The sequence below is a fragment of the Trichomycterus rosablanca genome, chromosome 13 (genome assembly GCF_030014385.1).
Source record: "Trichomycterus rosablanca isolate fTriRos1 chromosome 13, fTriRos1.hap1, whole genome shotgun sequence".
NCBI classification, from domain to species: Eukaryota; Metazoa; Chordata; class Actinopteri; order Siluriformes; family Trichomycteridae; genus Trichomycterus; species Trichomycterus rosablanca.
In genome coordinates this window covers 22,696,750-22,707,589 of record NC_086000.1, presented here as the reverse complement: position 1 = coordinate 22,707,589, position 10,840 = coordinate 22,696,750, and the positions used below count along the sequence as shown (strand labels likewise).

Here is a 10,840-nt window from a genome sequence, read left to right as displayed (position 1 = left end):
TGACACCTTATGGTGTGTGTACGTGTGTGTTTAATACATTTTAGACTGGGGTGACTTCAGATTTTGCATACTTTTAAAGGGTGCCGTGACTGAAAAAAGGTTGAGAAACACTGTACTAGCTAACCTTGAACTAGATCACAGTTTGCCTGAAGGGGCAGTAAAGAGGAGTATAAGTAGGAGACAGGGGGAAGGCAGTCACCTTTCTCTTCTGTAAAGCTGTGTGAGTGTTTATATGATGAGATTGGTCCTCAGCTGAATAATAAATTGATTATTTTGCTTCTACCATTGCTCCAGTTGTCTGTGTCAATCTTTTGAGGTGTGTTGCAGGATTTCCAAGGCACTACACAGACACGATTGGCTATGCCTGGAGATGGGAGGATGAAAGGAACCCTATTGTTGATTGGCACTCTGTCCAGTGACCATCTAGTGACTGTGAACCTGACCATAATAAAGCGATTAATAAAACTGAAATGAAAGATTTTTATTAATAAATTAATTATATTAATAAATTAATTAATTATGTAATTACCGCTTTTATTACGTATGTATTGACTTCTCATAATTAATTCTATAATGAATTCTACAATTCTATACATAATCAGGTTTTTACATCAGGCCCAGCTCCAGTGACCCAGGTTCAGTCCAGGCACCCAGTTGTCTATTACAACTCAAAAATCTACCAGTAAATTCCAGAATTAAATGAGGTACCAGAAGATAACTATAAATGAAGAAATATACTAACACCATTGTAAACTTCAAACATATTCACAGAAACCATACTATATGTGCGCTAACATGTCAGAACTAATATAAAGCCACTCAGGTGGCGCAGCGGAGCACACCAGAGCTGACATTTCAAACTCGTTGGTTCGAAACTCAGCTCTGCCATCCGGCTGGGCTGGGCGGCTATATGACAGTTGGCTTGTTGTTCATACAGAGAGGGAAAAGCCGGATAAGGACTTCATAACTAATGCAATTATGACCTCTGCTGGCTGATTGATGGCACCTGCACAGAGTTGTGTGTGTGGCTCTGCGTACACATAGCTGATCCGCATATGAACTCGCCTTGTGCAGGTGAAAAGATGCAGTCGGATACTGCACGTGTCGGTGGGGGCGTGTGTCAGTTCGCTCTCCTCAATCGGGGTGGGGGTCAGCACCAGTAGAGAGGAAGTGTAACGCAATTGGGTAAAAATTGGACGGGCTAAAAAAAAGAAAATGCATATAAAAAACAAACTAATAAATACATTTTAAAATCTGCTCATGAATACAGTAGTTATGTCAGAAAATTTTGGGAAACACAGACAGTCGCCTTCCTATAATCCACATACATTTCCAAACATTAAAAGAAGGCTTTAATAAAGCAAAACAGACTACTGGACATGAAACTGCTTTGGGAAATGGGTATTAGGAAAATCTTTTAATTTAATGTGTCCATTAGGCACATTTTACTCTTAGTTATGGCTGTCCAAAACTGTCTTAGTTAAAAATATGTAATCATCTTTTTTTGTGACTGTAAGGAATTAATTAACAATTACTCATTTTTATTAAATAAAGGAAAAGTGTCATCCTCTGTAGTAAACAGAAGCAGATGCTGTAGTCCTAATTGCTTCTGTATTAAGTTGTTTTCTGGCAGACAGCCACGGCTTCTCGAATCACAGTATGAGCATTTAAATGGGCTTTAGCCTCTGCAACTGTGCAGCTGGACTGTAGCATCACCAGTGCAGTAGGAACAACCTGTTATAACAAGAAATACAGAGTAAAACACAGTAAGCCAAGTGTTTCATGCTGATGCGCTGTCCTAATATTCTTAATTATGTGTGTAGTTATTACTTTGGCTCACAACCACATGGCAGGTTTGGTGCTGATGATTACCAATATTTGACAGCTGTGGTATTATGAATTAGACAGCAAAGTCCAATGTTTTGCACGTGTATTTGTATTAGTCTGTGAACACACTCTTACTCTTTCCCGTTTGTTAGCCATCAGTGTGTGTTTGGTAACATCTGCCAAGCTCATCTCCTCAGTCAGCTGCTCCACATCGTAGATAACCTTCAGCAGAGCTGTTTCACACTCAGTGTGGTTGCTCCCTGTGAACCTCTGTAGGTGAAATCAATAAATAAATTACATGTTAAATGTATAACTTTAACCTAGTTAAGGGTCACATTGCATTTACATTGGAATTACCACAGCAGTCAGGCCATTTCTGTTCAGACCAGGGCAGGTTCATGACCGACACCAACTGAGACCAATGACTTTTATTGGTAATGACCAGGACAAGAACAAGGATAAAGAATACAGGACCAAAATCAATACCACTCACAAGAAGACTTAGTTCTTTACTTAGTTCTTTCATGAGTTTACTTTAGGGTTCATAAAATGTGCTGGGTCAAAAATATACAAACATAAATGGACAATACTAATCATTCATGGTGCCCTAGATAAGATTTTCTTTTAGCATTTAGTAGTTGTTACTAAAGCAGTACATTTACGTTTTCGGCATTTAGGAGACGCTTTTATCCAAAGCGACTTACAATGCTTTGACAGTATATTGTCTAAGCAATTGAAGGTTAAGGGCCTTGCTCAAGGACCAACAGTGGCAACCTGGCAGTGACGGAGCTTGAACCAGTGACCTTTCAATTACTAGTCCAGTACCTTATCCACTAGGCTACAACTGCAGTACCATTCATTGGGTTTTGGCATTCAACAGAATGTGCCAGAGACCAAAATAAGACCAAGAGCAGGACACTGTGGTCTTAAGACGTAAGTCTTCAACTCTCAAAATCACAGCTGATGAATTAAAAGCTATTAATCAATTATAGAATCAGCAGCAACAATTGTATAACATTATGGTTATTTGTAAACACTGGTCAAAATAATAATCATATCAATGTTTAATATACATTTCTGATGAAAATTTAAAAGAAACCAAATGAGCATTAAGGTTTGTTATTACTTTAACTTGGTCTAATTGAGTATGATACTCAGCTGAGTATGCCATTTGCAAAAAGCAGAATACAGAAATGATACCTGTAACATGTGAATGGCTCTTCTGTAAAGTTTGCTGTTAGTTACTCTGAGGTCAATCATGTAATTCATGTACACTTTTCCAAGTAGGACATGAGCTCCAGTGCTTATTGCATTTAGGCACAGTTTAGTTGAAATCTCCCAGCACTGTTTCTGTATCAGGAAAAAAAATAATAATCTGTACAGTATTCTTACATACTACATACAAAAGAGCATGCATTTATTTTACAGTTTAAACATTATTTTACATTATTTTTTGACATTATTTTATAATGCAGTGCTATGAAATGGTGCTTGTTTAAAGACGTGCCATGCATTATTAGAGGCTAGTCTGCTACAATCGACACAAGACAGAAGGCACTAGAAAAAGCTGACCCATCTGTGCAGCCAACCACAGCAAAGTGATGACAGCGTAGTGGTGCCGTTGTACATACACAGTTATACTGTAGCACATATGTATTTATGAGCAATTTGAAAGCTCTACACTGCAATCACGTCAAGTTAAAACAGAACAGAAATACAGGTATTTTTGAACAGATAAATTAAACCTATTGCTAGACATTATTGGCAGATATATACTTTTAAAACTAAAATATGCAAATAGTTCAAAATATTTAAAATATGTTACATTTGCTTACAATAATTTATAGTGATTTAATCATAAACAATATAAGTTATATATACAAAGACACACACACTGTATATAATATGTTCTGGCTTACCATTAGTACAGGATTTTGCTCATTTAAAGATGACGGCCATGTGGTTGTCAGAACTGTCATAAACATGCTCCTTATGTTTTCCTGAAATGTTAATGTTTTGTACAAACCCCATTTCAAAAAAGTTGGGACAGTAGGAAATATGTAAATTAATACAAACAGCAATGGTTTTTATTTTTCAAAAAATCTGTATTAAATTGAAAACAGTACAAATACAAGATTATTTAATGTGAACATTGGCTTTTGGACCTGCCCTTCATGCACAAAGATTTCTCTTTAAAAAAAAATTCTCTGAACCTTTCAATAATGCTATAGACTGGTGTACTATTCATTCAGTTTTGTATATTGGCAAACCTTAACCCTGTAACATCTTATCCTTGCTCATAAACTACTGGGCCTTTTATTAATGCTCATCCAATCATTAATGCATCGCTTGTGGAAAGTTCAGGTTTCTGATCAATTTATTATTTCAATCAGCTCTTTTATTGCCCCTGTCCTAACTGTTTGGATATGTGCTACAGCCATCAAATTAGGATTTAACATAAATGTACCAAAAATCACTTTAGTTGATTAGTTTCATTTCTGTTAATCTCACTTCACTGCTTTCTGTTTATATTTGCATTTTACCTACACTCCCAACATTCTTTGAAACTGGGGTTTTACATGAGTTAAAAAGAGTTATTTTGTACAGAGAACAGAAATATCATATCTCAACAAATGCTAGCAATGCACTTGAAGTGAAATATACAAATAACAAATAATCACATGATAAATGTGATTAATAAAATTAAAAAAATAAATACATAAAAAATTTTTTATTATGCACCAGTACTAATGGTACTCACAGGAACACAGAGTCCTTCAGGCTCATGGGTAAGCGCATGAAGATTTGATGTGTACTGTCCCACACATTTGGCCAACTCTAAAATCTCAATCATATCATCTATGGAAACATACCAGTATTAGATGGTAAGACAAAACTTTACAGAAAATTCACTTTTAAATTTCCCTTTTGAATTTGCTCAAAGATCCTCTTACCATTTACACTAAAGAGAAATATCACTGTGTCATTGTCACTCAGATGGGGTAAAATAGTGTTAACAAAATCCTTGTGGCCAATGATGAAATGTGGGCCCTAGACATCCCGTGGTTCATGGGGAGAGGGGTGAGAGAGACAGACAGATAAGGAGATAAAAAGAGTAAGACACAAATAGGTTCTACTATTAATGTTACCCAGGCTGAATCCAAAGGCTTTCACCCACTAGAGATGAGAGATCTCCCTCTTTGTTGTCCATTTCACTGAAGCCCTTGCTAATAAACCCTCTGATATCTTCAAAGCCTAAAAGAAAATACAGATGCTGCTCTGGATGCAATCATATTAATTTTACAATAGCCTGAATGATTGAACACATGCTTTCAATGTGTGTTTAAAGATTTGAATAATCATTAGTAGTACCTGCTCCAAATGTTGGAATGCATTCACTAGCATCAATAATTCCGATAATGCCAAGACCTTGCCATCCAAGGTAATATACATGCCCTTTTCTTTGTAGGCTGTATTACAAATACATAAATTGTATGAATATTCTTTATATTTTTCTATGGACTTTTTATGGTAAATGGTTACTTTAAGCCCATTAGTGTTAAATCAACAAATGTATTGTTCTAGATCTCAGTACTCAGTAACATATTAAACCAGGGCTTTAACTGTAGATTTGATTAAGATATACAGTATTTGCATGTATTCATTGTTGCCACTTTAGACTTGCTAGCTAAGTAGCCATCTATAGTGTGAAAGCTAGCAAGTGTGAGAGATCACATATTCTTGGTTACACATTCTATAATTTAACCTAATATTGTTCAGCTTGTTATTAACTTGGATAATTTCTCGGTCAAATACATATTCTAATAAAAACAGGGCACTGTTATGCTAAATTAGCTGGTAAATAAGTGTTTTTTACACAGGGTAGCTATGACCCAAAAAGCTATTACAGTTTTAGGAGAGGTGATTTACTGCTATGTTAACGGTACTGCTCAATAATAGTGGTTAGAATTAATTGTGTTTTTAACATGTTTTGCTGGTGACCTTTTTTCTATAATTACATTCATTCTAGAAGCTAATCTTCTTTTCCACCATGCATTAGCATCCTGGCTATGCCTGGCTATGCTTTTTTCCACCCCTGCCAGTTAAATAAAAAAAACACAGGCCACATATTTACACCAGCCCGTGGAGAATCTTATAGAGAGCCTTAGCACTCAAAAAGAACCACCCCATTTACACTTTTTTCTTCAGTCGGCTCAACCAAACAAGGATCATTGTAGCATCTGACCCTGCCATCTTTAGACACTGCCAATATTGTCTGTTAAGTGCCCGGCCAGGCAGGTGCCACAGTCAAGACTTGAACTCAGACAAGCTACTTAAACAGCTTGTCCAGTAAATGACCATTGTCTAGTATAAACTAGCAGTCTTTGAAAGACGAAACCATCTATTTCAAATCTGTGCAGCTTTGTTTTGCAGGGTAATCCTGGAGCAGTAACTATATTTAACACAACTATTGACTAGTGCTAGTGCTGTCTTGAATAGCTAACTGGCTTATCTAGAATTATGCTAAGCATTATTACCAAGGAAAGAACTACAGCGAAGGATTATATGGGATGGCACTATTGTAGATAGTATGTTACAAAATACAACAGACTCTGGATATAATTCACTGGCTCTATTAATTTGAAACCAAAATAAAAGCAGCATGACTCAAGCTGCTGTCTTCATGTTAGCTATTATGAAGTATGAGGAATTAAATGAGTTACCTTATTCCGGATTTTTGAACCAGGGCTGCCAGTTTATCTCTCTGTAAGTAAGTGATTTCACAAACTTTCTCATACATTTTGAGAGAGGCCTGTATATTACTGGTAAAAATAAAATAACATGAACTTATAAGATAAAAAATTACAGAAAATATTTACAGAAGGAGGAAGCTGCTGGACAACATACTTGAAAGTCACTGCTTTATGACTGTAAACAGCTTCATGCCCTGCCAACAAAATAGTTTCCAGAATTATTTTTGTTGCACTTCCTCCTTTCATTCTTGATGATCCACTAATTGCTTCAGGCTAAAATAAAATAAAGACAAGAAAATTATATATTATTATTATTTAAAAAACATATTTAAAATAATACATTTTGTGTGTAGTTACTTATGCATAAACTGCATTCACTTTGTATTTGGTGTATACTGTACATTCATACACATTATACAGTCAGGAAGACAACTTCATACCCCCACTGTTGGATTAAGCACAAAGGCCTTTCGATGTTTCTGCATTTCGCTTAATCTCTCAGCGACCTCCCTGAAGTGAAATGGAACATTCTGTATGGGCTCAGACCTATCAGCACAACACACATAACTGACTGTGTGCTATTCTATTCCCATTAAAAGGTATTGTCTAAAAATAGGCCACCGATAGTTTAACATTTATTACCGTGCCATGTGAACAGGATTGAATCCAATCAGCACTGGAGTAAAGATCTCCAAGTTCTTTAAACATAAGTCAAGCTGGCCAGCAACAAACGGTGCCTTCATAATGAGGACACATTAAAATCTTAATTATACAAGCACAACGTTAGACTAGGAATCACAATTTGTAAATGCAGTTTAAAAATGATTGAAAATTTTACATACAGACAAACCACATGATATTCCAATAAAGAGGACGTGCTTCTTTCCAGCACAAACCTGTGATTTTAGTGCAAAAACAAACAAGCTTGATTAAAAAAATGATTCAGTGTCGAATGACTCAGCTAAATATTTCACATACTTCAATTATTTCCTTGTTCTATGTTTGAACTTCATTTAGTCAGTGTAACTTGCAACAGGAAGCATGAACTTGCTCTTTTCTCCATCTGCTTTAGTTTTCACCTTGTCCAGTGTAAGTGCACCCAGCATGGGATTGTCCTCTGGAGCTTCTTGTGATGTCAACAGGGCCCTTCAACAAACCAGTAAGTTAGGATGCCACGTTCCACTCTCTTTCAAAGCAATAATCAGAGGCTGTGTATTTACTTACTTGTCACCACCAGCAATGATGTAAGAATAGATTTGGTTTTGGTGTTGAGAAGCAAGCAATCTGTTAAAAGACATCTAAAGCCCATCATAAAAAAATGAAACAATTACTTAAACCTAGAACACTAATAAAGTTAACCAGTCTTTTTTTCCAGCAAGAAATCAAATTTACACTTTTTGCCCTGAATTTAGGTGATCATCCAAGACATGTTTGGTGTTCAGTTTGGTTATTACTTACAAATAACAGAAAAAAATAACAACTACATCAGCTGGCAACTAGTTTAGTTTAGTTTAGTCCTCTTTAGTAGTGGTATTTACATTATAAGGGTGTCCCCAAATCTAGCATTGCTTTATGAAAAATGCCTGTAAGCAGTACTCAAGGTGGTTACTTTCAGTAAAGAGATCTGCACATAGCTATAGAGACAAAGCCTTGTAGCATCATACACACAATATAATGTATGAATGTGACCAGTTTGATTTTGTTGACACAGTTGTTTGCCCTACTTGCCTACGTTTCTTTTATCATGACCATTTCTTTTATCATGCATTTTACATTTTTAACTACAGTTTCTGTTGTTTTACCCCGAGGTCCTTCTGATGGAAACCTGTTTACCTGCCCGAGGTTAAGGAATAAAGTCGAGACTGCCGTGCCAACAATGCTGCTTCTGCTGGATGTGACGGGACCTGGCGTGTTTGGACCAAGAATGGCAAGAACTCACTACAAACTTTATTACAGGCTGGACTGAATAATAACTCTATTATTATTTATTTATTTATTTATTTATTGCTAGTTATAACTTTTAGTTCATTTTAATTCAGTGTTTGACTTGACTTTTGACTTTAGTCACCAGACCTGAAATAAAAAGCTGTCTATAAAGTGTAGAAGAGTAAATACTTTCACTTCAACTTGTGTAAATATGATTTTTTGCTGAATTATTAATTTAGCACCAAATATTTTGCTTGTAGAAAGTCATTTAAGAAAAAATATTTTTAGTTGTTACCACCAAAAGAAAAGCAAAACGTCCAGAACTTCCACAGCCACTTAGGACAATCAGACTGTCTTCTGGGTGCTATTGCAACAGGACATGTTGTACTACAATAAATGTCAGTTTACCTTAACACACACATGCACTGAGAAAGCTTTAGATAAGTCTGATTTCTACATACCCTAAGAATCATTTCCACTCTCTTGGACACCTCCACCATTGTCTGTACCACAGAAGAGCTGTTCAGCTTCTGTTCACATGAACACTTTAATATGTACAGAACATTTTTATTACATATGGTATACTTGTATTGCATTGCAGAGTTAAACACAAACCTGATACATTGAATCTGCATGTAACGTTTGATCAAACATCTCTGCATCACATTTTTGCAGCATTTGTACAATTTCCTTTGGGTTTGCTCTATCAATGTTTCTGGTGAGGGAATTAGACTTCTCTGTGACAGGTAAGAAAGGCTCATAACCTGGTTGCTGTTACAAGAAGGCACAACAAAATTGCTTCAATAGAGCAGAAAATTGTATTAAAAAAAAAAAAAAAGGCATTATAGTTTAAGTTGATCAGATACAGTTAAAACTACCATGAGGGTTGTTTACAAATGTAACAGTGGTTTTATTTCCTACATCATGTTTGTCTGCACATAATAGTCTTACTGTACCTCCCAGTGTTGCATGTTTTCTATCTTGTCAGAAATGTTTCCTCTTAGCTGTCCTTGATAGATGTCTGTATATGCCATGCACACGTAATCCGTCCTTGTGCTTGTTCAGTTATCATATGATTTAATCCACAGAAAGACTTTAGCAAAACAAAGCTCTGAATGGACTTTGATACATGCAATAAAAGTCATTTCACTGCAGAACAGGTTGCAGCCTGCAGCACAAAACAGGTAGCAAATGTACCAGTTGTGTATAAATGACCACATTAAAAGAACTGATCGAATTCACAAACCAGTAACAGATATATATTTGTAACATGTTCAGAATATGGTCTATATTTGATATAAAAAAGGGACATTACTAAAAAAGTCATCATTTATGTGTCCCTCATCATTAATGGTGCCTTTATAGATGTGCAAAATGTGCTGTTGCTTTTAAACTTGCCATTTCTAACAATATGGATGGTTCCCCCATTAATTCTGAAAACAATTTGGTAGGTGGACTCATCAGACCAAAGCACATTTTTACATAGTTACAATCTACCTTAGATGAGCACAAGCCCAAACAAGTTGCCTGTGTTTTTGAATTTGACAAACTGTGTTTACTGAATAGGGTTTTCTAAAGTATTTCTAAGCCCATGTGGTTACATTTCCGTACAGAAATATACCAGTTTTTGATGCAGTGCTACCTGAGTGATGTGGTGGAAAAACCATTAATAAAATACCTCAAAGACTGGATTGTGAGTAGAAAAGGGTTTTAATCTTGTCTGCAGAGAAGGACACCGACACTCACACAGAGACTCTGTGAATATGATAACAATAATAATAATAAACATCCTTATATATCTTGTTGGTGACCTTGTAGGACAGTGGAAGATTCCACCTTTAACATAGGAACTGGTCTAAATCAGTAAGAACTGGGTTTTGGACGTCATACAATGTAATTGACGCACTTTTTATCATGTACACCATGTACACGTCCAGTAACATTGTATTGTAGCAGTATTCTTGGAATATTGGAATATGACTCTAGAATCTACATTTTCTAAGTAGTAATTGATTATGTAATAATACTTCAAGTGTAAATTTACTCGTATTGGTAATTGGCCCCAGTCCTTTTTGCAGGGAGGTTTCCTAGAGTTTTATAAATCTTTTTTATTTTTTATTTTATAGATTATAAATGGCAAATAGTGAAATCCCTTTATTACTTGCAATGTAGTGTTAAGAAACTTTATTTACGCTCAGGTGGCGCAGCGGTAAAGTACGCTAGCGCACCAGAGTTGGGGTTTCGAATACATCGTATCGAATCTCAGCTCCGCCTTTCCGACTGGGCTGGGCGGCAGCATGAACAACGATTGGCTGTTGTTCAGGGTTAGAGGG

General features: G+C 36.0%; 1 protein-coding gene across 4 annotated transcripts; it reads right to left on the bottom strand.

Moving 5' to 3' along the window:
• Window positions 1-536: 536 nt before the first annotated feature.
• Window positions 537-9,542, bottom strand: gckr (glucokinase (hexokinase 4) regulator). Of its 4 annotated transcripts, none has more exons than XM_063007471.1 (19): window positions 9,464-9,542; window positions 9,123-9,278; window positions 8,969-9,037; window positions 8,803-8,871; window positions 7,806-7,879; window positions 7,661-7,727; window positions 7,424-7,477; window positions 7,224-7,318; window positions 7,022-7,127; window positions 6,736-6,854; window positions 6,552-6,650; window positions 5,200-5,297; window positions 5,006-5,082; window positions 4,782-4,878; window positions 4,589-4,686; window positions 3,747-3,827; window positions 3,028-3,177; window positions 1,963-2,097; window positions 537-1,734 (listed from the first exon to the last, which is right to left on the bottom strand). In XM_063007471.1, the coding sequence occupies exons 1-19, from the start codon at window positions 9,539-9,541 to the stop codon at window positions 1,615-1,617; spliced, it is 1,842 nt and encodes a 613-aa protein (XP_062863541.1). In that variant the 5' UTR covers window position 9,542; the 3' UTR covers window positions 537-1,614. The 4 variants fall into 4 exon arrangements, 3 of the variants coding, with proteins under 3 accessions (XP_062863541.1, XP_062863544.1, XP_062863543.1); XM_063007474.1 differs by having other exon boundaries at window positions 7,022-7,091; XM_063007473.1 differs by having other exon boundaries at window positions 8,806-8,871.
• Window positions 9,543-10,840: the final 1,298 nt, after the last annotated feature.